General features: G+C 55.7%; 9 protein-coding genes across 9 annotated transcripts; 4 read left to right on the forward strand and 5 right to left on the reverse strand.

Annotated features, from left to right (window-relative positions):
• Positions 1-291: 291 nt before the first annotated feature.
• On the forward strand, positions 292-1576 carry J7T54_000635 (uncharacterized protein; the record flags this gene model as incomplete). Its single annotated transcript, XM_051504476.1, has 4 exons — positions 292-512; positions 571-763; positions 820-1054; positions 1110-1576. The coding sequence occupies 4 exons, from the start codon at positions 292-294 to the stop codon at positions 1574-1576; spliced, it is 1116 nt and encodes a 371-aa protein (XP_051363989.1).
• Positions 1577-1754: 178 nt separating this feature from the next.
• On the reverse strand, positions 1755-2618 carry J7T54_000636 (ribonuclease P protein subunit-like protein; the record flags this gene model as incomplete). Its single annotated transcript, XM_051504477.1, has 1 exon — positions 1755-2618. One exon carries the CDS (start codon positions 2616-2618, stop codon positions 1755-1757), a length of 864 nt encoding a protein of 287 aa, XP_051363990.1.
• A 553-nt stretch (positions 2619-3171) lies between these two features.
• On the forward strand, positions 3172-3657 carry J7T54_000637 (uncharacterized protein; the record flags this gene model as incomplete). The annotated part of the gene is made up of 2 exons (XM_051504478.1): positions 3172-3315; positions 3385-3657. The coding sequence occupies 2 exons, from the start codon at positions 3172-3174 to the stop codon at positions 3655-3657; spliced, it is 417 nt and encodes a 138-aa protein (XP_051363991.1).
• A 382-nt stretch (positions 3658-4039) lies between these two features.
• Positions 4040-8135, reverse strand: J7T54_000638 (Sterol 3-beta-glucosyltransferase UGT80B1-like protein; the record flags this gene model as incomplete). The annotated part of the gene is made up of 8 exons (XM_051504479.1): positions 4040-5169; positions 5222-6021; positions 6079-6846; positions 6905-6931; positions 7061-7141; positions 7196-7853; positions 7907-8035; positions 8117-8135. 8 exons carry the CDS (start codon positions 8133-8135, stop codon positions 4040-4042), a joined length of 3612 nt encoding a protein of 1203 aa, XP_051363992.1.
• Positions 8136-9348: 1213 nt separating this feature from the next.
• J7T54_000639 (uncharacterized protein) lies at positions 9349-9958 on the reverse strand (the record flags this gene model as incomplete). Its single annotated transcript, XM_051504480.1, has 2 exons — positions 9349-9384; positions 9596-9958. The coding sequence occupies 2 exons, from the start codon at positions 9956-9958 to the stop codon at positions 9349-9351; spliced, it is 399 nt and encodes a 132-aa protein (XP_051363993.1).
• Positions 9959-11081: 1123 nt separating this feature from the next.
• Positions 11082-11721, reverse strand: J7T54_000640 (Arf guanine nucleotide exchange factor sbh1; the record flags this gene model as incomplete). The annotated part of the gene is made up of 4 exons (XM_051504481.1): positions 11082-11116; positions 11182-11277; positions 11356-11560; positions 11719-11721. The coding sequence occupies 4 exons, from the start codon at positions 11719-11721 to the stop codon at positions 11082-11084; spliced, it is 339 nt and encodes a 112-aa protein (XP_051363994.1).
• Positions 11722-12787: 1066 nt separating this feature from the next.
• Positions 12788-14290, reverse strand: J7T54_000641 (uncharacterized protein; the record flags this gene model as incomplete). Its single annotated transcript, XM_051504482.1, has 3 exons — positions 12788-13249; positions 13304-14122; positions 14189-14290. 3 exons carry the CDS (start codon positions 14288-14290, stop codon positions 12788-12790), a joined length of 1383 nt encoding a protein of 460 aa, XP_051363995.1.
• A 2265-nt stretch (positions 14291-16555) lies between these two features.
• J7T54_000642 (Peroxisomal long-chain fatty acid import protein-like protein) lies at positions 16556-19273 on the forward strand (the record flags this gene model as incomplete). The annotated part of the gene is made up of 4 exons (XM_051504483.1): positions 16556-17122; positions 17228-18283; positions 18342-18795; positions 18861-19273. The coding sequence occupies 4 exons, from the start codon at positions 16556-16558 to the stop codon at positions 19271-19273; spliced, it is 2490 nt and encodes an 829-aa protein (XP_051363996.1).
• Positions 19274-21263: 1990 nt separating this feature from the next.
• Positions 21264-22498, forward strand: J7T54_000643 (glycosyltransferase family 64 protein; the record flags this gene model as incomplete). Its single annotated transcript, XM_051504484.1, has 2 exons — positions 21264-21532; positions 21742-22498. The coding sequence occupies 2 exons, from the start codon at positions 21264-21266 to the stop codon at positions 22496-22498; spliced, it is 1026 nt and encodes a 341-aa protein (XP_051363997.1).
• Positions 22499-23214: the final 716 nt, after the last annotated feature.

Genomic DNA, 23214 nt, shown 5'->3' on the forward strand with positions numbered 1-23214 from the left:
AAGGTCCTGAACGAGCGCGTCTGGATTAACGTACAAGAGAGACTCAAAAATCTCCGATTCCGCCCTCATTGGATTCACCCATGTATTCTATGCAGTCTTTTCGCTTTCACGCTTTATAATTTGTCCTTCGTTCATTTCTTGGCGCTGGTCGCCCTCTCACACTCCTTACACCACTACTGGATTCTAGCTGGCCTTGCACCTCATCATCTTCTCAAGCAATCACCAGCATTTCGTGACGAGATACATTTGAAGGAGAAGTTAATCGGAACTATGCGTCTTCAAGCGTGCCAGATGCTGCTTGCGGCCTTGCATCTCACCCATGCCGCCGTCTTCCCCCGCGTGAACCTGTCCGACCGCCGCGCTCTTCTGCCGAACGACGAGGACGCGCGCGCTGCCGCGGACGGTGATAACCCAGTGATCGTAAGGGAAACGGTCACCATCCGAGAGGGATGCACAGCGACGATGGAGAAGCGGCAGGATGATAGCGGCATCCCCGCCGATGCCTTTGAGGGGTGAGTCGAGACTGTGTCTCGCCGAGTGCATCAGCACATCTGACATGGACTATCATAGGCTCCGCTTGTCTTTCGTCACCGAGACCGAGACCGTGACCGCGTCCCAGACCCAGGAGCGCGCGACGGAGACTAAGACTGTGACGGTCAAGGGCGACACCGTCACGGAAACCAAGGAAGCGGTCACTGTGACACAGGTAGCGGAGGCGGCCCAGGCCGCTGAGCCCGCTGAGCAGCCGGTCGTCGTGAGCAAGGTGACTTCTTCTTCCTTAACACTCCTAGGCGTCTTGACAGGTGCTAACGACAGCAGGGCGCAACGATCACCGCGCCAGGGTGCCTCGAGACCCCCGCGGCTGGTGAACCAGCAAGCTCCCACACACTGCCGAGTCCGGGAGGCGAGTCGGATGCCGTCGAAGGAGGTGATAAGGGGATAGTGATTGTCCCGCTTGACGAGACCAACGTGTCGAGGACGACGTTGACTTTTGATCCTCTCGCCACGTCCGAACCTAGTCCGAGTCTCGAGGATAGCACGAGTCTCGACGCTGGTACGAGTCCTGGTCGCCGACATTAGACCGCCGGTCCGCTGACCGACCGACACAGGTGAACCTCCCGCTTCCGAGTTGCTTCTAGCAACGTCAGTCCCTGAAGAAGAAGAGGGAGGCGCGCCTCCTGTCACTGTGGTCCCTGCGCCGGCGGCCCCTGAGTCCACCACTGAGCCAACAACCATTGCGTCCACCACTGAGTCAACAACCATTGCGTCCACCACTGAGCCAGAGACTATCGTGGAGACGGAGGCGCCCGTCGCAAGTGAACCACCAACGGCTGAGAAGCCTGCAGAGAGCGACTCATCGGATGGCGCATCGGATGGAGGAAATGAACAGGAGAAGAACCAAAGTGACGGCGGCAACAACAACCTGCCTGATCCATCGGCCCCAGCTGACGAGGCAAACCAGGGTGAAGAAGTCGAGCTGCCCCCAATCGACCTCTCGACATACAGTCTGGAGAGTCAGCTCGACCTAGGTGGGTTGGTTCTCCGGACGGCGGGTCCAGAACCAACTCAGACATAGCGGAGGGATGGATGACACTGATGGTAGATAAGTAGACAAGAATACCGGCATCATAGCTTGTATGATGGTTCCTTTTTCCAAACCTCGACTGATTTTCCCTGCCGTAACGCCGCATTCCAAGCCTAGGGGTGTCATAAATGCCTCGCGCCCTCGTGCCGACCAAAACCAGTTGACCTCTTCATTTCGGTGCCTCCCTTGACACAACCTTCATCTTCTTATTCTTCTTGTCCGCGTTGCCAGCCTCCTTATCGCCCTTTCTTTTCTGTTTGGATTCCTGTTTCGCTGCTGCTGCTGCTGGTTGCACCTCATCGGGGCCCTTGTCGGCGACCTGGACAATGTCTACGACGCCGCGGAAGCCAGTCCTCTTCATGGCCTCATTCACGACCACGCTGCGCGGCACGCTGCCCAGGCCTTCCATGCCCTTCTCGCTGCCCAGGCCCCACACGCTGAGCAGGTTCACGGCATCGGCCGGCGCGCGGAGCATGAGCGCGCTCCGCGCCTCGCTGGCCAGCATGATGCCCCGCCCTCGTGTGGCGCGGATGAGCTGCGTCGCGTTGCTGATAAAGAGCGCCCGGCCGCGCGCATCCGCCTGCAGGGCCTGGGCATACGCAATCTCGAACCGCACGCCGCGGTTGACGGCCATCATGCATGGCTTGATGCGGAAGTAGAAGGGATGGTGCTGGGTCAGGTCGAGCGAGATGATGGACACGTCCAGGCTAAGGCATGCCTTGGAGAAGGCCTCGTCGCTCGTGGGGCGGACGGCGATAATGTCAAAGATCTTGATGAGGTTGGCGAGGTGGATGTGCTGTGTCGCGGCGTCGGAGAAGTGGATCGTGGCGCGGTGGAGGATGTTGGGGATCGCTTTGCCGTCGAACGAGGGGAGCTGCGCAAAGGGGGAGTCGACCTTGGTCGAGGGGACGGTCGTGTAGATGTGATTAAGTGCGACGGTGTGGTAGCCGAGCGTGAAGGCGAGGGTCAGCGTCGACGCCAGGGCGGCCTCTGACGTGGAGGTCGAGTACGGGATGTTGAGATCGTAGAGCATCGTGGCGGTCGCGGACCCATTGGGGTCGAGAGAAGGTGGTGCCTGAGGCTGGTGGTGATGGACGATTGTCAGGTCAGTCGACTGGAGCTGGAGGAAAAAGATGAAGATACAGTGCAGATAATGGGACACTGTGTGTGAGAGCGCGGGTCACACAGTGCGCAGAGATGACGCACTGGTGGATCCTCGACTTTGAAGCATCGATGCTGGCGTGGGGCTGAGTACGTCGAGCTAAGCCACATTCGTCCGCGTCGCCTCCCAAGTCCAAGATCCAAGGATCCCGAACGGCGGATGATGCGCCAACATGAACTGTACATACTAGACTAGACTAGTTAGTTATTATTTTTGCCTGCTCTCTTTTTCTACTACCTTTCTCTCATTCTTCCTCTCCTCTGCCTAAACATACCATCTCCTCGCGACGACAGCCAACTCCCGACGGCGCGACAGCTCGACAGCAAGCAACACCTCGAACTCCTAGCAAGCAACGCGCGGCCCGACGAACCACCCAATACCTCACACCACATAGAAGACCGGCTCGACACAGCACTCGCCCGTCATGTTCTTCTTCTTTACCTGCGGAGAAAAGACCATCCGTAGCAAGCTCCCCGGCTACGAAGGCGTCGTCTGCCAATGCCACAACTGCGGCAACATGTCAGGACGCGTCCTCAAGCGCCGGCCCTTCTTCACCTTTTGCTTCGTCGTAAGTCACGCCCCCAAGGCGCCCACACTTACATTTCCATACACGATACTGACAGACCCCCTTCAACAGCCTATCATTCCCTTCACCATCTCCGGATACAAGGACATCTCCTGCCACATCTGCAACTACAACCAGCCCCTCGAGCAGCGACCAGACGTACAAGCCATGGCGAATGGCGGTGCGGGCGTCGGTCCCCAGCGCGGTCCCGGTCCCCCTCCCGGACCCCAGCAGGGACACATCAACCCGCAGCAGCAGCAGTACTACCAGGGACAGGGTCCGCCGCCGGGGCCCCAAGGTTGGGCGAAGCAAGGGCCCCCTCAGGGAGACCATCGCTACGGCTAACTAAGAGAGGCCGTGGGAGGGCATATCCGAGTTGAGCCAGTGCTGTAATGACAATGGTGCAATGATTGGGAGCGTGGGACGGGACGGCTACGGCGTACATGGACTTTCCGAGATTGAACTGATCAGGACGGGGATGCTCTGATCTGGACGTTGTTGTGAGCGGGGTGTGTTTGTGTATATGTTGTGTTGTGTTCTTGATATACCCATTTTTCTTGGCCTTTTGTTAATCAGGCTTCAAACTATGCCTTCTCTCGTTGAAACTTGGTTGGGATTCTTCGTGTCCCTCGTGCAACGCCTGATTTGGCAAGCGACATCTTCAACTACATCTTCACGTAGGAGCGTATCTTTGTTGCTCTTTGCATACGGAGTGCTGGTATCCAAATCAAGCGCCCGAGGGCCCCGAAGTATCCTGCCCACTCATCTTCAGACTCTCCTCCATGGCTCGCCTCAGATCTTCGTCGTCCACATCATCCTCCGCTCTGCCCTTGCCTTTGGCTTGCTGCTGTTTCCTATACTCCTCCTCCGCCAAGCTCTGCTTCTTGATGTACTCCAGGACAATGTCTTCTTCCGTGCGTTGGCTCTGCTGCTTCTCCGCGTCGGCCTTAGAAGCTTCTAGTGCTTGCTGGAGCTCGGCATCGTCTGGCGAAAAGTCCGAGGCAGGAGTGTTCCTGGAAGCGGCGATGGCCCGCTTCAACTCTTCATCCTGATCACACATGACGCCAGATTGCTGTCCATTATCGGGGTGCATCACAGGGGTTGAGTCCAGCTCGGCAGCCCCCATGTCTGGGGGCGCGTAGCCCGGATAAGCATGACTCGCCATGCTGTCTCTGATGGTTTGCTCGATGAGATCTTGATACTCCTCATCCGTGATCTGGAACGCTTCGTCCTGGAAGATGGAGGGATCTTTCTCCAGCTTCTCTGACTTGCGGGGCACCGGATCGGGCAACGCGCCTTGCTGCCGCACGGCCAGCACGCTCTCGCGGATGGCCGCCTCGATGGCAGCATCCTCCTCGGCATTGCCCCGGGATGTCTCTTGGACCGATGCCTGGATGGCCCTCTCGAACTCGGCATCTTCAGGGATCGGTGCCATCCTAGATGCGCCGCTGCTTTCGAGCGTGGCGGCGGCGTCACTCGACGGCCCTTTTCCTGATGAGGCCCGAGAGAAGAGTCGCTGCTTCTCGCTCCGCAGTCGCTCGTCAAACGTTGACCGTCGTGAGTTGATCCAGGACGCACGAGAGGAGGACTCGGGGTTCCCGTCGGCAGCATCCCCGGCGTCGGGGCTTGCCTTGGCTCGTTTTTGGAGGCGCTCGAAACGCTTCAGGTCTTTTTCGAAAGATCCGCTCTTCCACCGACTGACCACGTCCTGGCGCTCTTCGGCAGATGCGCTCCTCAAGTCGCGTTGCCCTTGGAGCACCCGCGAGATCAAGATGTGGTCGTGATTGCTGCGGGTGAATAACTTGGTGATCTGAGCGTGGACACCTTTCATCGTGTACGCAGGGATTCCCCAGACGCCTGTCATGGCCCTTGTCAGTTGCGTCCGCACTAGAAACGAGGCTAGACTTACCGGCAGCAGGTTTGGTCATGATACCGCCAATCCCCTTCCCAAATCCTTTGACGAAACCACCCATGCCCTCCTTCTCTGCGCCTTTCAAAGGTTGGGTCACTAACCCCGAAATGCCGTCGAACAGACCATAGCCAAATTCTTTCCCAGCAACCTTGAGGCCGCTGCTAATGTCTGTCACCTTCTCCACCGGTCTCACGGTTTCATCGTTGTACAGAGTCGGTACATTGCGGAAACCTTTCGCCAGCCCGAGGCAGAAGTTCATGGGTGACTTGACGCCCGTACCCACAATCTTGCCAACACTCTTGCCTGCGCCAACCGCAGCATTCAGACTGAACTCACCTACGGGTGATGAGGGCCGTCTCGCGTTGAGCGCCTGGTTCAGCTGCGCTCCTGAGGCTCTCGATGTTGTTGGAGGATGAGCCGCGCTTGTAGCTGTAGTATCACTCGAAGCGGTGTGAGTCGATGCAGCATCTCCGACAGATGAGCTGGGGCCGGCGGTCGAGGACTGCATGGTCTTGTCGGAGTCGATCAGACCCAGCTCAGACCTGGAGTCGGCAGTGAAAGGAGTATCGTCGGCCTCGTTGGTCTGAGGCCTAGTTCCAGCCTCCGATTGGGGCGTCTGGGGTCCGGTAGTCTCCTCGCTCTTCTTTGGACTTGACCTGGGCTTGCTTTTGAGCATCTCTCGTGGCATGTCCGCAATTGCCATGCCGATGCCAGTCGCATCCATCACAAGCGAGCTGGCCGCTGCGGATATCGGATCTGGGGGCTGTGCCTCCGTATTGTAGTCTTTGGGTTGATACCTGGATTGTTCAGACATGGGCTTAGCGTGATCAGGGGTAACGAAGAGGGCAACTTACAACTTTAGATCCTCGTATTTGATGAGGCCTTCCTGGAAGAGCGCTGCGGCTGCCAGCGCACTGAGGCGCACTTTGCTTCTCCTTACCCGCCACACGGCTGTTCTACTGGGAGCAATCGAACATCGCATATCGTCAACGTCCAGGTGACTGTGGAAGCTTTGTCCGCCAACGTCAGTGCCCTTTTCCTCCCTGATCTTCTCGCCATATGTCTCGGCTTGCTGGACGGTCTCAGCCTTCAGGCAGAATTGGATAGCTTCGGCCAGCTTCTCGGCCGTCAGCTGCTTGTAGGGGATAGGATCCGGGCCAGCATTAGCACGGGCAATCATGGCACCCCAGAATGGCTGGTCGCCAAAGAACGGGACAACAAGCGTGGGTTTTCCGGCCTTGATACCCGCAGCAGTCGTTCCGGCGCCGCCATGGTGCACGACGGCTGACACCTTCTGGAAAAGCCAGTCGTGGGGAACATTGCCCAGCATGAAAACACCATCCGGAATACCAAGGTCATCAGCCCCAAGTCCACCCCAGCCTTTCGATACAAGAGCGCGTACGCCACTGGCCTTGACTGCATCGAAAATCATTGTCGTCATGGCATCGGGGTCGTCGACGACAATGGAGCCAAACCCTATGTAGACCGGGGGCGGCCCGGCATCGAGGAAGGCCTGAAGGTCCGGATCCGGGTTATAGAAAGTGGCGAGATCGAGAAAGAAGAAGCCCGAAATGTCGACGTGATTGCCCCAGTCATTGGGTTTCGAGATGAGAGCAGGAGACCTGAAAAAAAGGGGGTCAGCGAAAGTCTTACCGACACACAGGGGTTGCCGCAACTCACCAACAGTAGGTGTACGGCACTTTGAGCCTGTTCAGCAGCCCGGGCGCCCATATCAAAGACAATGGCTCCATATCGAGTACTTTTTCTCGAAACCGATTGATGACATCTCCCAGACCTTGCCAAGTCATCATCTCGACTAGAGTGTACGACAAGTACCGGGTCAAGACATCATCGGCATTTGACGCCTGAATATCAGCCAGCGGGTGGGGAAAAGCCCTTGTAGGAGTCCACGGCATACTTGAGAACTGTCAGCTGCATGGTCCATAACTCGAAGCCCTTTGGCCTACTTACGTGAACATCATATGAAGAGGGATGCCTAGCTTCTCTGCAACGTGGATGTGCGCGAAACTCGGCGGGTTAGCAATGATGGCATCTGCCACGAAAGCATCCCGGCCATCATCATGTGGTATACCTGCCGACAGGTCCAGACTTTCATTTGTTGGCGGCGGCGCGGGACCGAGGCCGTCACCGCCCTCGATGCAGGACCTCCAGCACCCGACGAGCATTTCCGAGATACCTTTGCGTCGCTTCGTCACCTCGCCGCTCTTGATGGCGTCGAAGCCGGGCATGAGCCCGGGGTGTTTGACCATGAACGCCATGAGCTCAGCGGGGTCGCCTCCAATGCTGAAGAACTCGAGGCTGTTCTGCTCGACGAAGGATTGGAACGTGGGATGGGTCGCGATTCGGACGCGGTGGCCATAGGTCTCCTTGAGCACCTTTCCGAGCGCCACGAAGGGCTGCACATCGCCCCGAGATCCGACAATCTGAATGACCACATTCAACTTGGGTGGCGGCTTCTGCCCAGGTTGCCCACCTAAGCTAGGAGGTATGTACGCCGGAGGGAGTGTGGTAGGGGCGCCTATGCTGACTTGGTTCTCGATAGCCGGAGCGAGAAGGTCGGCAAGCCTTCGGTTCCTGGTATTGATGTTGATGCTCACACGGCCGGCGTCTGAGGCACGTTAGTCAATTCCGGCCAGTCCATGATCAAGGGGTTGTTCTCACCTGTCACGGCCGCCCCCGCCTCGAAGCCTGGCTGTGAGAAATGCATCTGGTTCCTCTCATCGCCGTATGCAGGAGGCGCCTCCGTCGGCTGGCCTGAAGAATCATCCAGCTCGGGGACCAGGAAGCCATCTGGCACCACTTGTGCGACGCTTGGTCCAGATCTGTCAGGATTTGGTTGTGTATTTGATCTTGTAGAAGATGATGCTTCACCTTTGGAGGCGGCAGACATCGTGATTTAATCTGACACTGTCTTACTCCTGAGGATCCTGGAATTCAAAGAAAGCCTGCTTCCCTTGGTGTGAGGAGCGACCTCTGTATGTCGATTTTTCGATCACTGCAAAATATTGTACAACAGGATACGGCATGTGAACACAAACGCCGGTCCCAATATTCGTAGTTGCTGCTGGCGTGGCTGCTCAGCCTCACTGAGCGACTTGAACCAATGTGTCGCACTCGGCGAGCTTGATGCACCGTGCGTCCGGGCTGATCGTCGTGAGTGTAGCCTGCGAATGCCGACGGCGTTTCAAGTGTTATCGACAAGAAACGACAATGATGTTTGAAGTCCCAGGCAGCATGTGAGTCTCTGCGCGTATGCGTGTATGGGTTGGTGGTGGTCTCGCGGTGGTGGGGTAGGCCTGTCGACTCTTGACGGAGACCTCTGAGAGGGACTGAACGAAGTGAACAATCACACTAGGGTCGACGCCGATATCTGACAACGAGTTCGATTTGATCAATTCTGTACAGATTCCAAAAGAAAGCGGTAGGTTAATTACCTAGCTCCAGGATGGAACTTTGCCTGCCCTGTGATTTATTGCAGATTAAGTGTCGGGGCGAGGGTCAGCAACGAAAGGCGGGGTGAAGATTGGGGACTGGAGACAAGGGAAGGTACAATGATGATGATGTACCTCCTTCGCCTCCAAAACATCCAACATTCAGGTTTTGAGGACGATCGTCATCAGATCCCCTGAATTCACGCCGTATTATACCTTACCTAAATTGCCCAGTCATTTAGGGAGCTGATTCAGTGCCATTGCATCATTGTTAGGCGCGCTCTACGGATACCAGTGCCACAAGGCTGTCTTTTCAGTTACAGCCTCGCAACACGCTTCTTCTACCCAAGGTACGTGTCCATAGTCTCGTGTCCCGTATATCTATGCCAAGCAGTATCACGGTTATGTACTAACACGCTTGCACGGCTGCGCCTTTTGCATCGACCCTGGTCGGGAGAATCCGCGGTCTATGCGAAGCATTTCCGATTGATGCGAGATACGAGAGCATTGCTCGCCATCATCCATCAGCCGCACTTCCGAACACGTACGAACTTAAGCGAGCTCACATTACTATTACGAATATTCGAGGTAACAGATTCATAGCGCTCGCCTTCTTATCATGCTCCGCAGGCTCAGCGCTGCTCAAACACCAAGGCCCTTGCCAACGGCATGTCAACCAATTGCCTGAACGCCGATGCACTTGACATGCTAATAGAAATGTTTTTGTGTTCAGCCAGTCAACGAACCGACCGAAACCTGATCATAGAGCCCCCATATCTGAGGCCTCGAAAGAATACAGCAAAGCAGCCAGAGCTCTATGGACTCAATACCAAGATGAGATGTCAGCGGTATATCCAGGAAACTACGTCTTGTCATCCGCACAATCCGGCAACAACCAGAACCCCATTCTCAAACTTACAGTGTTCTTGGCCTTTCCCAATCCAAACCGCCTCATCAAGTTTGTAACCGCGTCCTTGGCCCAGCACCATGACGAGCGCCACAGGTGCATCCTCTTCTCCCTTCGATGCTGCTCGGTCCGCTCTGCGGCCAGCGCAATGAGCGTCTCCGCCGCGCGCGCCTGGATGAACTCCCTCCGATTCGAGTAGTCCTCCATGTTCTCCACCGTACAGCGTAGCGATGGCGCGTACTCAACATGCTCATGTACCGTTACGAGGCTCGCGCTCCCGGCCTGGTACCCGTGATACGAAGGGGGGTCCTCGACAGGCGGCCACGTACGGAGATTGGCAAACCTGTCCAGTGGACTGAGACTTTTTGTGCTCATTGTCTGAATGTGGCCGATGTCTCGTGGTGTTGGTACACATTTGGCGTCTCGTAGTGTCAGCTCGCTGGGCGGCCAGCGGAACCTTTCGCTGCCCCCTTCAGTGTGCTCGGGCATTCTTTCGGCAGCCAGATGTGGTCTTGACATGGCCGCGCCTCCATCATCTTGCGCGAAATTCTCTCCTACAAGCAGAGGCGAGCTCGTCACCTCATATTCGTTGCGTTCCGGTATCGAGGCAAAGGTTGGGGTAAAGCCCGTGTTCACCGGAACCCTCACCCTGAATATCTCATCCATAATGACGATATGCAAGGCATCCCAGTTCTGGCTCAACGGGCTTTCTGGGGGCAGCTAATATAGCAGAAAGGTCACCTCACCACGAACACTCGTTTGGGTTGGGGCTGTGACAATATTAACCTTCTGTTCAGTCCCGTGCGAGCCTCACAGTGGCTAAGGTGCGTCTCGCACGTATAAGCTTTGGAGCAGCACCAGGTATGCCCGAAGACTCCATACCGAGATTTGTATTTCCTTCTCGGCGTTCATCCTGTGCCACACGGATGCGCAATTCATGCAGTGCAAAGAGCTGTAGAGACCAAGTCTCTTCCATGATCCAGGTGGAATCTGTCACTTGTGTTCCTTGGAAGAAATGCACATGCAACCTCGCAGTGCGCAACCGTTGCCGTTGACTATACACAGTTAGCTCAAGAACCGGCGATGTAAATACTGTTATACGCGCAGTCACCCGAGCCCCGAGCTGTCGTGTCACGTGAAAGGTCTGTGTAGATGCCCAGTGTCGAATCCACGCAGAAAGTAGTGACAGCACGGATGTTGAGGCCGGCCCATGAAACTTGGAAAGAAGATATCGCGACAAATCAGAAACCCTAAATTATGCAAGGACCATTGATGGGTATAGTACAGCGGACTTTGCCCACACCTATCACTCCCCATGCAACTCCACAGCGTTATCCGCGCAAATTCATACTATCATATGTTGCGGCGGATTGGGCTTTGAGAGAGAAGTGAGCGTGTCGATGTGAAGCCATTGTATCTCAGAGGCACCCATCCCAGCCTCCATTGCTCCGCGCAGCAACTCCAGCCCACTTCGACGTTTGACCATTTGACCAGCCTTTTAGCTCGAGAATTTGCGCGTGATCTTAGCAATAACTGTGCGTGGCATGTTAGTACCGAGTCTGGCGGAATCGCTCGTCTTGTGGGGGGGAGTAACATACTGTGAAGAGCCACGACGCTGAAGATGAAGACCAGAGACAGAACCAGCACGACGACGGGATCAACCTTTAACCCTGCGCTCTCATCGGTGTACAGCTCTATTCCACCAAGTCAGTATAACTTTCGCTCTGCTTTCCAACTGCATTGCTAGCAGCCAGCACATATGGGCAACGTACTCAACATTGTGCTTGTCGAGCCACCGGCGCCGGCAGACCGGGTGCTCGTCGGGCGCGCATTGGCAATCTTCTCCTTCTGATCGGCGGCGGCACGGCGGCGGATGGCCGTTCGGGGACCGCCAGGGGGTGTGGGCGACGAAGGGCGACCGATGCTGGCGCCGCTGGCAGCGCCGGCGTTGGCGGGCGAGGAGGGTCGGGGGGACGACTAATCGCAGAGTGTCAGCCCAGGTATATCTCTTCTTCTGCTCGATTGCAAGAGCATGTCCGCATCGGATGGATGCGCACGCAAAGAGCCAGAGCTCGCATGAGGCCTATCGGTTTGGGGTGGCGCTCTCGCCAATCGCGTCAATCGGGGTCGCATACCATTGTGAAATTTGGGGATGGATAAAGATAGGCGTGGTATAGCCTCGAGAGAAAATCAAAAGTGAAGCGAAAGAAAGGACGAAGGCGTTAGAGTGGAAGCTCAACAAGAAGTCGATTGGATCCGTCGAGAGGTTGAGCTGCGGCTGGCTGGTCGTTTAGCTGGAAATTGGGGTCCCTGAATTCAATGTGGCCAGATTCACCACAATGGACAGACGGCCCGCCAAGCTGGGCTGGGGAAGGGGGGCACGCGCCACCGGAACTGGTTGTTCCGGCTCCGGTGGATGCGTGCTCCTCACCCATCATGAAGGATACCATGGAAGAATACCTCGTACTATGCCTTGGTCTTGACTGAGGTTTGGACAGCATTGGTTCAGCATGGACTGAAAAATTACATTGGCATTCCCTCTCAACATGTATACTAGTGGTATCACTTCTCCATCCTGATGTATTCCGCTCATCTTTGCATGACATCGCCCGCTGACCTCTTTCGGCTGCGGCCAACTGTATGCCCATATGAACAGAAAGGGGGCAGACCAGCTCGACGAAACAAAGTATCCCAACTTCTCCAAACAAATGAAAAAAATGAAAATAAAAATAAAACAGAACAAGGCCATGGGCAAAGGCTTCAAGAAGTAAGACAAGAAGACCAACCCCGCTGATGGACATGTGTATATGGTAGGGCGTAGAGAGGAGGCTCGATCCTTCCCTTTGTTGGCTGTTTCTAGCACAGCTCCATAGGCACTGTAGCGAGTCGACGCTCCAGAGCAACGACTTTCCCGCGCCTTCTCTGCTATTGCCTCACCCGTGCGGAGGTGTCGACTCGAGAATGGGTCGGCCTTGCAGCGACTGGCTTACCGAGACGGATAGACGAGCCGCAGGTTTCGTCGGACCATAAGCACATTATGTAGGTAAGATTAAACAGTAGCAATCTACACCAGCAACCAGAAGAGGTCTTTGAACCGAACGCCGTCCGCTATGATGCACGTTCCGCATGATGATCTGTGTGCGTGTGCTTTCTTTTCAAACGGCGTTGCCAAATAGGTAGTAAAGAAATCGCTGTGTGGTATCGTTACAGAGTGACGTCGAGAACAAGACTGACATCGGCCACTGTCGACCCTGCAAGATCCTCGAGGACAGGGATTAAGTCCAGCAACTCGTTGTCGTGAGCATCGGAGAACCAGCTGCTGATAGGCACGGCGTGCTGAGGGTGGAAGATGTATGAGGTTGGCGAGTTATCGATGATGATGGTGTCTTTGAGGTCGCGACCAATTTGCGAAAGGTCTTTCACATAGTTGCCTTGGTGGTTGTAGCAGCTCTCTCTGAACAGCCGATGGTGGATGACCTTGTGGATGTCCAACTGGTCCAGAAGCGGGTCGCCGTACTTAGAGACGGAAGCCGTGAAGACAACGACTTCGTACAGCTCACCAACCCTTTTCATGAACTCATCGACGCCGGGGCGCTTGATGACATACACATTATGGTAGTTCCCCTCAATCTCCACAGGAATTGTAAAGTCGGCTTGGTGTAGTATCTACAGCAAATGTCAGCCAATGCACCCAAATTTGAGTCAAGAACGTCGACGTACCTTGAACGAACTGTGGACAAGCGTCTCGTCGAGATCCAAGACGAGACACTTTCTCCCCTTCAGCGCAGGAGCCAAGGGCGGCAGCAAAGCTTGCTGGGGTTGCGCCACTGGGGGCTCCGCAAGCGTAATTGTTGTTGTGGCAGGGACAATAGGCGGCGGTGGAGGCGGGATAGTCTCCTTGGTCTCTGGCTCTGCCGTCACAACTGCTCCGTTGGCGGATTCGTCTATGGGAGCATCGCCCATCGAGACATCCTCGGCGACCACATGCTTGCCAGCTGGCTCGCTGTTGTTGGTTTGCGCTTGAGGCGGCTCTATCGTGACAGCAGGAGTAGCGGTCTTGCTCGAGCTGCCCTCGACAGGAGCTATCCTGTCGCCATCATCCGCCGCGGGCGTGTGGTTGTCCTCGACGGTGTGCGACGGCGGCTCATCCTCCTTCGGATCCGCCGACTTGGCATCTTTCGCATCCTGGGGGGTCTGCGTCCTTGACTTGGCAGTGGCTGGCCTTTGCGGAAGCTTGTCAAGCTTGTGGACGTTCTCGGTTTCCCCTTCCGCGTTGTTGCCAGAATCGGGAGCCCCGCAGCAACCCAGGAAGGATAGGAACCCACCGCTCTTCTTCTTCCTCTTCTGAGCTGGCGAGCTGGGCGCTGTGTTTCCTGTCGAATTCATCGTGTCGCTGTTGTCACCGGTGCGCTTGCTGGACGCGCTGCCGTTGCGTTGACGACCAAGGAAGCTGCGCTTCGAAGTCCGCGACTGGCCGTCGAGACTTGTCCTTGAGTCGCTTATCGTCTGCCCACTGAGTCCTGTAGAGGCGGGCGATGACTGTTTGTGAGAGGACGAGCGCGATGGTACCCTGAGAAGTCCGCGATCTTGGTTGCTGGCACTCACGTCAGGGCCGATTGTGTCTTGGACGTCAGAAGCCTGGCGATCGGCGGGGGGTTGCACGCTCTGTATCTCGTTGTTCGTAGTCGTGGTTGTCACGGCAGACATAGTGCCCAGAACTAGACGCTGTCAGTGGCTGTCCAGCCTACAGCTCAATCGAATGGAATGGGGGCTCGAGTAGGCGGTGGGTGCGCCTCGAAGCGTTGACCGCTTGGGGTATTCGACGCTCGACGTTGCAGCAGGCACGAAAACAACAGCTACATAAGAAATGTTCCGCGACAGCAACTGGAAGTTGGGGGTGGTTGGAAATAACAGTCTTGCCCGCCAATACAGTGGCGCTCCTACTGACCTTATTTGACTACTACGCCGAGTTATCCACCGCTCCAGTGTGAGCGTGAATCGGGCGTATGTCCTCGGGACGGTGACCGCAGATCAATATCCGCCTGTTTTCGATCTAATCCTGGCACAGCTTCGGGGAGCCGTGTGTGCTGCAGGAGGCAATCAGTCCTGTCGTCAGGTTTGTGACAGTGCTGTGTCGTCGAGGTGGATGTTGGGCTGGGCTGCGAGACCAAGAGAACAGAGACAGCGAGATGTGGCGCGGCGGGCAGACCAAGGTTGAAATGAGACAATCGAGGCGCTAGGCGCCTTGGAAGAATGAGTGGAATCAAAAGTTGAAAAGGAGGGGGAAAACACCAGCAGTCTCGTCCGAATGTCGCAAGCCTGGCAATAATTAGAGAAGAGGAAGCAGCAGTGCCCGGGAGCAGAATTGCACCTGTGAAGCTTCGCGTGGAGCTCCCAAGATGCAAGATTGACTAAGGAGGATCGCGCCAGAGAGGAAGAGGAGGAACGGGAGGCAGGTGGATGGATGCGGCGGGCCCAGACCAACAGGAAGGTCGGCAGCACAACGTCGAGTTGGGATATCCGGGGCCGGAAGACAGGCGAAATGGTTGCTTTGGCTCTCGGGGCTTCAGTATGGCTGCAGCTGTAATTGATAATTATGGGGCCGTTGAGATTAGCCAAGGTGGGCAGGACATAGCGCGTTAATGGGGATGAGCTATCTGCACTGTGCTACCCCGCGCTATGTCCAGACGTAGAGCAGTGCGAAATAGCCTTTCTGTTAAGCTCTCAACGTGATGTACCATCCCTGCTCATCCGGCCAGCGCTAAGAAATTAGCTGAAGATTGTCCTGTAAAGTCAATCCACTCACTGCAACCATCAGGTTCGCAATTGACTTGTCCTTGATCCGTGACTGCTGCGAGGTTACGAATGTGTGGCGTACGGGTACGTGCGTACTTTTGCGCGGCATCAGCTTCGATGACAACGTAAAATATCATCATCACCTTCAGTTTGACTTCCTCAGCTCTTCAAGTGGTGTTCAGTGGATTGACAGCCAGCTAATGGGCACCCCTATCGCTACCCTGAGCGGCTAAACTGCTGTGGGGCTGATCCAGCTCCGTTTAAGAAACCAAAATGACCGACAGACCATTAATTAGTACAGTACGGAGTAGGTATGTACGTAGTACGGTAAAAGGAACCCGCCTTTGCTACGCCAGTCAAAATGTAGTGTGTGATGGCCAAGTTGTCGAGCGACGGACTGGCACAGCGCATGCGTTGTAGCCTCCTTTCATTGGCTGTGTTGCCGCCCACGACTTCTTATGGGGGCTCGACGAACAGATACCATTCCTGTTCTTCACTGCTAGTATTGGTGCCGGTAGTAATTCGGAAACTCCTGGTCATCTTGAGAGTGCGATGCAACGATTTACGATGCAGGAATTCCTCAATAGTTATGTAAAGTGGCTTTGGCTTTGTCCATGGCATTGACCAGATGCCCAGGACTAAGGCCAAAACACGTGAGTGAGGGGACGACAAACCAATGGCAAGGTATCTCAGTCGAAGTCCATAGCATTGGGTCCGTGAACAAATCTCATAGACCATATAACCCTATAGTACATGAGGTGTTCGTATCATTATCTTTGTTGACTATTATCTGAAGCTAGGGTTTGAGCAGGTGAGATCAAATGATATCCGTCGGTGGGATAGGGTAGGTCGAACAGGCTGTGGCTGACCGGTGCCGGCGGGAAATGCCCCGGACCCCGGATTTGGCTGTGCTGAGCCTCGGTCTTCACATGCCGTGACGACGTCGCGTACGTAGGTACCTTACCTTATGTCCGAGCGACGAGCAACTGGCCAGCTTCCTTCACATGGGCCAAACCAAAGACCTGAGCCGACATCCCTCAACATACGACATCACATATTGCCCGCAAACCTGCGACTTTCTGAAGCTATCGTTCGATCGCTTCCTATAATCGACGACCAGTCCTTCCCATGCACACCTAAAGAGTGACTGCCCTCCGGGGAACGTCATCATTCACCATGACCGTCGTCCAGTCCACCCTGCGCCATACGGTCGCCGAAGCCTTCATTGAGAAATGGACACACATATTGCGCTCCCGACTAGGTCGCACCTCACGTCTCACGCGCATCACCGCAACGCTTTCGCTCCTCATATCAATCATCCTCGGCGCCGAGGGCGGACGCAGGTGGTGGAAGAATCGACGGCATGAGCGCGAGCAAGGGCGGAAGCTGGTCAGGACAAACTCGTGGCTACACAACAAAGATGGGTCCAGGACGATCTATGTCCCGTACAAGGATGGCACGACCAAAGTTGTGATCAATACGACCAAGCCCTTGACGTTTGAGGCACATAGGCGGTTGTTTCTGAACCCTCCGCGTGTGTCAGGATTGGGAGATGGAACGGTGCCCTCGGCGCAGACCAAGCCAGGGCTCAATTTAGCGTTCTTGCACCAGTTCCTGAGCTTGATGAGCATCATGCTGCCGAGATGGTCGAGCAAGGAGGCAGGGCTGCTGATCAGTCATGGAGTGTTCCTCATGCTGAGGACATATCTGTCTCTGGTTGTTGCCCGACTAGACGGTGAGATTGTACGTGATCTTGTAGCAGGGAACGGTAGACAGTTTCTCTGGGGCATCATAAAGGTACGTCCACTCCCAGGCAAGCTCTGACAGACACTGTCGCTGACCAGTCAGTGGTGTGGTCTCGGTGGCTTCGCCTCCTACACAAATGCCACAATCAAATTCCTCGAGTCCAAGGTATCCATCGCCTTCCGGACGCGACTGACGAGGTATATCCACGATCTTTACCTCAACGACAACCTGAACTACTACAAGCTCTCCAACCTGGACGGTGGCATTGGACAAGGCGCCGACCAGTTCATTACGCAAGACTTGACACTCTTCTGCGCATCGGCAGCGCAACTCTACTCATCCCTTGGCAAGCCGTTTGTCGACCTTTGCGTTTTCAACTTCCAGCTGTACCGATCACTCGGCCCCCTGGCCTTGACGGGATTGTTGAGTAACTACTTCCTCACAGCCAGCATCCTTCGAAGGCTGTCGCCCCCCTTTGGCAAGCTCAAGGCAGTCGAGGGCCGCAAGGAGGGCGACTTCCGAAGTCTGCATGCCCGTCTCATTGCCAACGCCGAGGAAGTCGCCTTTTACGGTGGCGCAGAGATGGAGAAGACCTTTCTGAACCGCGAGTTCAAGTCGCTCAAAACTTGGATGGAGGGTATCTACATGCTCAAGATCCGCTACAACATTCTTGAAGACTTCATTTTGAAATACAGCTGGAGTGCCTACGGCTATCTACTCGCCTCGTTGCCCGTCTTCCTCCCAGCCTGGGGCGGCATTGGCGGGGCTGCTGAGATGGCAGCTGGAGCGGTCAAGGGCGGCCGGGAGCGCAACCGAATGAGGGAGTTCATCACGAACAAGAGGCTCATGCTCTCGCTGGCCGACGCCGGCGGTCGCATGATGTACTCCATCAAGGATCTTTCCGAGCTTGCTGGCCACACGAGCCGAGTGTACACATTGATCTCCACCCTGCATCGTGTGCATGCCAACGCCTACTACCAGCGCAAGGGGCAGAACGAGCTCTACTCTGCGTCCGACGTGCAAGGCACCATCCAGAAGGGATTCGATGGCGTGCGTTTTGAGCATGTCCCCGTCGTTGCCCCTGGACTGTGGCCACAAGGCGGCGAAGAGCTGCTGGAGTCGCTGTCCCTCATCGTTCGCAGTGGCGAGCATCTCCTTGTAAGTTGACCCAATTGTTTCACTGCCGAATCATGTATATTGACGAGCGCTTTCTCAGATCTCCGGGCCCAACGGCGTCGGCAAAAGTGCCATCGCGCGCATCCTCGCAGGCCTGTGGCCCGTCTACCGCGGCCTTGTCAGTCGGCCCAAGAACATTGGCGAAGACGGTATTATGTTCCTGCCCCAGCGCCCCTACCTCAGCCCCGGCACCCTTCGTGACCAGGTGATCTACCCCGATGGCCATCAGGACATGCGACAGAAACGTAAGAGCGAAGACGACCTCAAGCGTGTCCTGGAGGAAGCCAAGCTCGGCTACTTGCCCGACCGTGAGGGCGGCTGGGACACGCGCAAGGAATGGAAGGATGTGCTGAGTGGTGGCGAAAAGCAGAGAATGGGCTTTGCACGTCTATTGTATCACGAGCCGCAGTACGCGATCATCGATGAGGGCACCAGTGCCGTCTCGAGCGATGTGGAAGGTCTGCTGTATGAGACATGCAAGGAAAAGGGCATCAGTGAGTTCTAGCCGGCAGGCTAGGGAAACGCACTGCTTTGGAAACATGCTAATGGACGCCTGCAGCCTTAATCACGATCTCGACGAGGGCCTCGCTGAAGAAGTACCACACGTACAACCTCATCCTGGGCCAGGGCGACAACGGCGACGAGTGGGAGTTTGAGCGCATCGGCACGGAGCGGGAGAAGCTGCAAGTCGAGAAGGAGCTGCAAGAGCTGCGCGAGAGGCTGTCCAAGGTGGATGATTGGAAGACGAGGAGAAGTGCGATCGAGGCAGAGCTTGCGGCCGTGTGGACGGAGGCGGGCGAGTCTCTGGAAGCGCCCTCGTATGCCAAGGACGATGCAGGCAAAGTCGCTGAGGGCGAGACCGAGGTTCAGGAGACGCAGAAAGACGATGGCAGGTCCGAGACGGAGGGCGAGACCGCATCGTCGTACAAGGCAGGGAGCGAAGGTGTAGAGGTTGAGGCAGTGGACGCCTGAGCAGTTCATGGCCTTGGGCGCGGGGGGTTACCACCATAGAACAGGCCGTCTAGGTACATGTAGCTATGCGACCAGCTGTTGAACACCGACTGGCAGTGACCTACTTCTAGCGACTCGCACGATGTTGTACGCATACCTACTGTATGTACTCTGCTCGGTGCTCGCCAAGAATCAGGAATGCATCCTTGATTGTGTGCCACAGTCTGGTTGTTCAACTTCAACATGCCCAGGACTGTCAGTCAGAAGCCACAAGAAGTCAGAACTTTTACATTAGACCACTGCCAAGTTCAAGCCTAGGCGACTATTGGCCTATTACAGTGAGCTTCTGGAAGGGCTTGGCTGCCGCGATTGCAAGAACCTCACGATAACCCGAGTATTCGCACGTACTACACAGTAGGTAGCACCACAGTAGGATCTTGATGCCGCCCACGCAGGGTTCGGTGTCACAGTATCCGTAAACTCATATATCTGGATTACCGAGATCATGAAGCTTGCAGAACGCGGTGCTTATGGTCAGGATGAAGACCGAATGGGAACCCAGCGCCTGTGACCAGCACCAGTGGCTGTACTGATCTATTTCGATGAACACGATCCACGGGCCACGGGACTACCAGTGGTACACTGAATAGGGGCAGGGTTATTATACTCCGCATGTGGGAAATCTTACAATCTGTCATTGTGACAAGTCCCAGCGAATAGTGAGAGGGACATGGGTCGCCTATCATCCATCCGCTGATTCCCTGCCGTCACACCGCGGCGGCGCAGCCCACGTCCCGCCAATGCCGCCACATCCCGCTGGTGGCGCCTCAGCTGTCAGACCGTGGACCACTGGACTGATCGATGGTGATGCGGGCTAGAGGGGGGGCAAGCGGCAACGCAGTCAACACGAACCTCACAAGAAGCAAGATTGAACCTCTTAAAAAGCGAGAATAGGAGGCAGCGACTCATTTGCCTACAGTAGCATACAACCCAATCCATGCATGGTCAGCATGGACGCTGTAGAGGAGCACGCCATGAACTGCGCTGGGGCTAGCGCTTGCAGCGCTGAAAAGGGGCGAGCCGCGTTCCATACGGACGATACCCTTTTCACCTTACGAGGATGGCAAAGATCGTATTGCTGTGACGGTCGCGCTGGGTTTCCTGTCACGATACGTAGAGTCAACCAATTTATCTACAGAATGATGAATCGATTGGCTAGATCCGGCAGAAAAGGCAGTTGTGTTGGATTTCGTGATGCGACAACCACGCGGCTACGACAATACCTCACCACAGCAAGTTAATTAATCAGTAGTTCTTGGCTCGGCCCGGCAGTTTTGCTGCAATCCAGAGGACGAATCCGTAGCCTGCGGCTGATAAGCGGGCGGCCACTCCGGTCATGGCTTGGCAGTACAGCAGCACCTCAATCCTATTGCATGTTCCATGTACTATGTACAGTATGGATTGACCCTGATCATGATGATTCCTATGCTCAATTGCGCATGGGACATGAAACGATGGAGATCTCCAAAACAGCCCCTCAAGGCCTGGGCTCTTCTGTGAACGGGCCCAAGTCTGGGTGAGTGATTGCGCGCAAACTGCGGTGGCCAGCGCTCGGCCTGCCTTTACTAGTACGTAGGCACTACGCCACTGCAGTCTAGTCCCGACTGGAGCTTGCTTTTTATTAGGGTACTTCCGGCACAATGAGCGATTGAGCGTGGACCCCTTGTCTGCTAGCGGTCCAGGCTCGTAATGGAGCAACTGAAGGCTGCCTCTAACCTGACCTTCATGCTCTTGTTCCCTGGCCTTATCGTCGATGGCGAGCAGACTCTAAAAACCTGGTCTGGAATTTACGGTCCTGGCCTCCCGCCCCCCTCACCCCCATCCATCCCTTTCCATCCACTCCGTCCTGCGTGGTCAATTCCTCGTCCTTTTTTCTCGTTCCCTTCCTCACCTTTTTGCTCGACGGAATCAAACTGCTGCAAATCCTCCGATCCCGTCAGTCGCGACAGCCATGGCACCGCAACCTGTGAGCGGCGGCATGCTGAACCCACGCAACCTCAAGCGTGTGGGTATCGGTGCTGTCATCTTCTTCACGACCATCATCTTCATCACCATCCTCACGCGCATCTTTGGCGGGACCGTCGCGCCCGAGGTGCACTTTCCTCAAAAGTTCCTCAGCAGCATCGGCCAGCACCAATCGTGCGTCTCGCGCGAAGGCGACCAGAATCCGCTGACGGCCCTCGACGCGAAATATGCTCATCTGAGTGATGACAAGTTCACGTACGTTTTGCTTAACATGGCTGGGCTTGGCTTGGCTACCTGGCCGCTGGCGCGTGCGCTTTGGTTGCCGACGCACCCTTGCTCCCTCCCCCCATGAACCCCGATCAATCGCTTGGTATTTCTTGGCTGCACCGCCCCCAAAAAAATCAAAAGCTTGATAGCCCGCCAAGGCGTGACAGTGACCACGTAGCGGCTAACAATGGGTGCAGAATTGCTATGCAGACATACAAGCGTCCCAAGGAGCTCCAGGCCACTATCAAGGCCCTTACGGATCGCAAAAAACCCATTCCATCGCTCGAGGAACTCGTCGTTGTCTGGAACAATCTCGAAGAGGAGCCCCCCAAGGACTACGTCTCCAAGTCCGGCGTCCCCATCCGCTATCGCATGTCCGCCCGCAATAGCCTCAACGAGAAGCTCATCCCCGATCCCGCCTACAAGACCAAGGCGATTCTGCTGACCGACGACGACGTCTACTACGAGCCCGATGACCTCGAATTTGTCTTCCAGTCCTGGCGCAAGTTCGCCCAGTACCGTCTCGTCGGTGCCCTTCCCCGCTGCTCAGAGATGCGCGACGGCGAATGGAAGTACGAGTTCTGCACCAACAAGTCCGGCCAGAAGCACTACTCCATGATCCTCACCAACCTGTGCTTCTCGCACATTGCCTTCCTTGACCACTACTCGTCCGACGCGCCCGAAGCCGTCAAGATCCGCGATTACGTTGACGAGCACTTCAACTGCGAGGACATTGCGCTCAACTATCTTGCGTCGAGTCTCACGGGCTGGGGTCCTCTCGAGGCCAACGGCTTCGACCGCTACCGCAACATGGACCCGTCTGAGGGTATCAGCCGTAAGCCTGGCCACCTCGAGGCGCGAAGCCAGTGCCTCAACGACTTTGTCGACATCTTCGGCTGCCAGCCTCTGGTGGACGAGACATCGCACATTGTCCGCGGTCTCTCCGTGCTGTAAATAAAGATTTGAGCCTGATCTATTTGTTTCTTCCTTGTCACAATTGCATGTGCCCGCATGCAAGGCACTTTTGTCTTCACATACGCATTTACACTAGGGCGGCGTTGTCTTCTGTTTTCCTGTGGTTTCCCGTCTTAACGAAATTGGCGTGGAATATAGACTCGGTTGCTGGACATTTCGGGGGTATTTACTGGCACTCTTCATATTTGGGTCGAGATGAGCGTATGAATCTATTGTCTGATTAAAGTTGATATGGATATGGATTAATTGATTTAATTTACTCCACTTCGATGCGCTGCAAACAACACTAGCAAGTGAAGGTCCTCTCAGCCGTACAAATACGTGAAGCTGAACAAGATACTGGCACTACTCGAATGCAGCTACCTCATCACGCGATCCTACGAGGTCGAAGGCGCAGTGTTTCTCCCGTTGGAGCCACCACGTTTTCCCCAGCAGCCAGTCTCACCTTTGATCGAAGGCTGGGCTGCCAGGAGGCGGCTGCATCTCGACGCTAGCGTCCCGGAAGCACGAGCTTCCAGCGCCAGGCTCGTCAGCTCCAGCCAGTCCAGTCTTGTAGCGAGAGGATCTTCCTCCTCCCCGCGCCCTTGGCTGCGCGGGCATGGTATAACAATGAATAGATCCCAATCGCATTCGTCATCGTGCCTCGATCCCTTTGTATCCCCGTTTTTCCCAGGGACGCCGCACCGGTCACGTTT

This window comes from Emericellopsis cladophorae (assembly GCF_022114955.1).
Source record: "Emericellopsis cladophorae strain MUM 19.33 chromosome Unknown NODE_9_length_645218_cov_115_098568, whole genome shotgun sequence".
Taxonomy (NCBI): Eukaryota; Fungi; Ascomycota; class Sordariomycetes; order Hypocreales; family Bionectriaceae; genus Emericellopsis; species Emericellopsis cladophorae.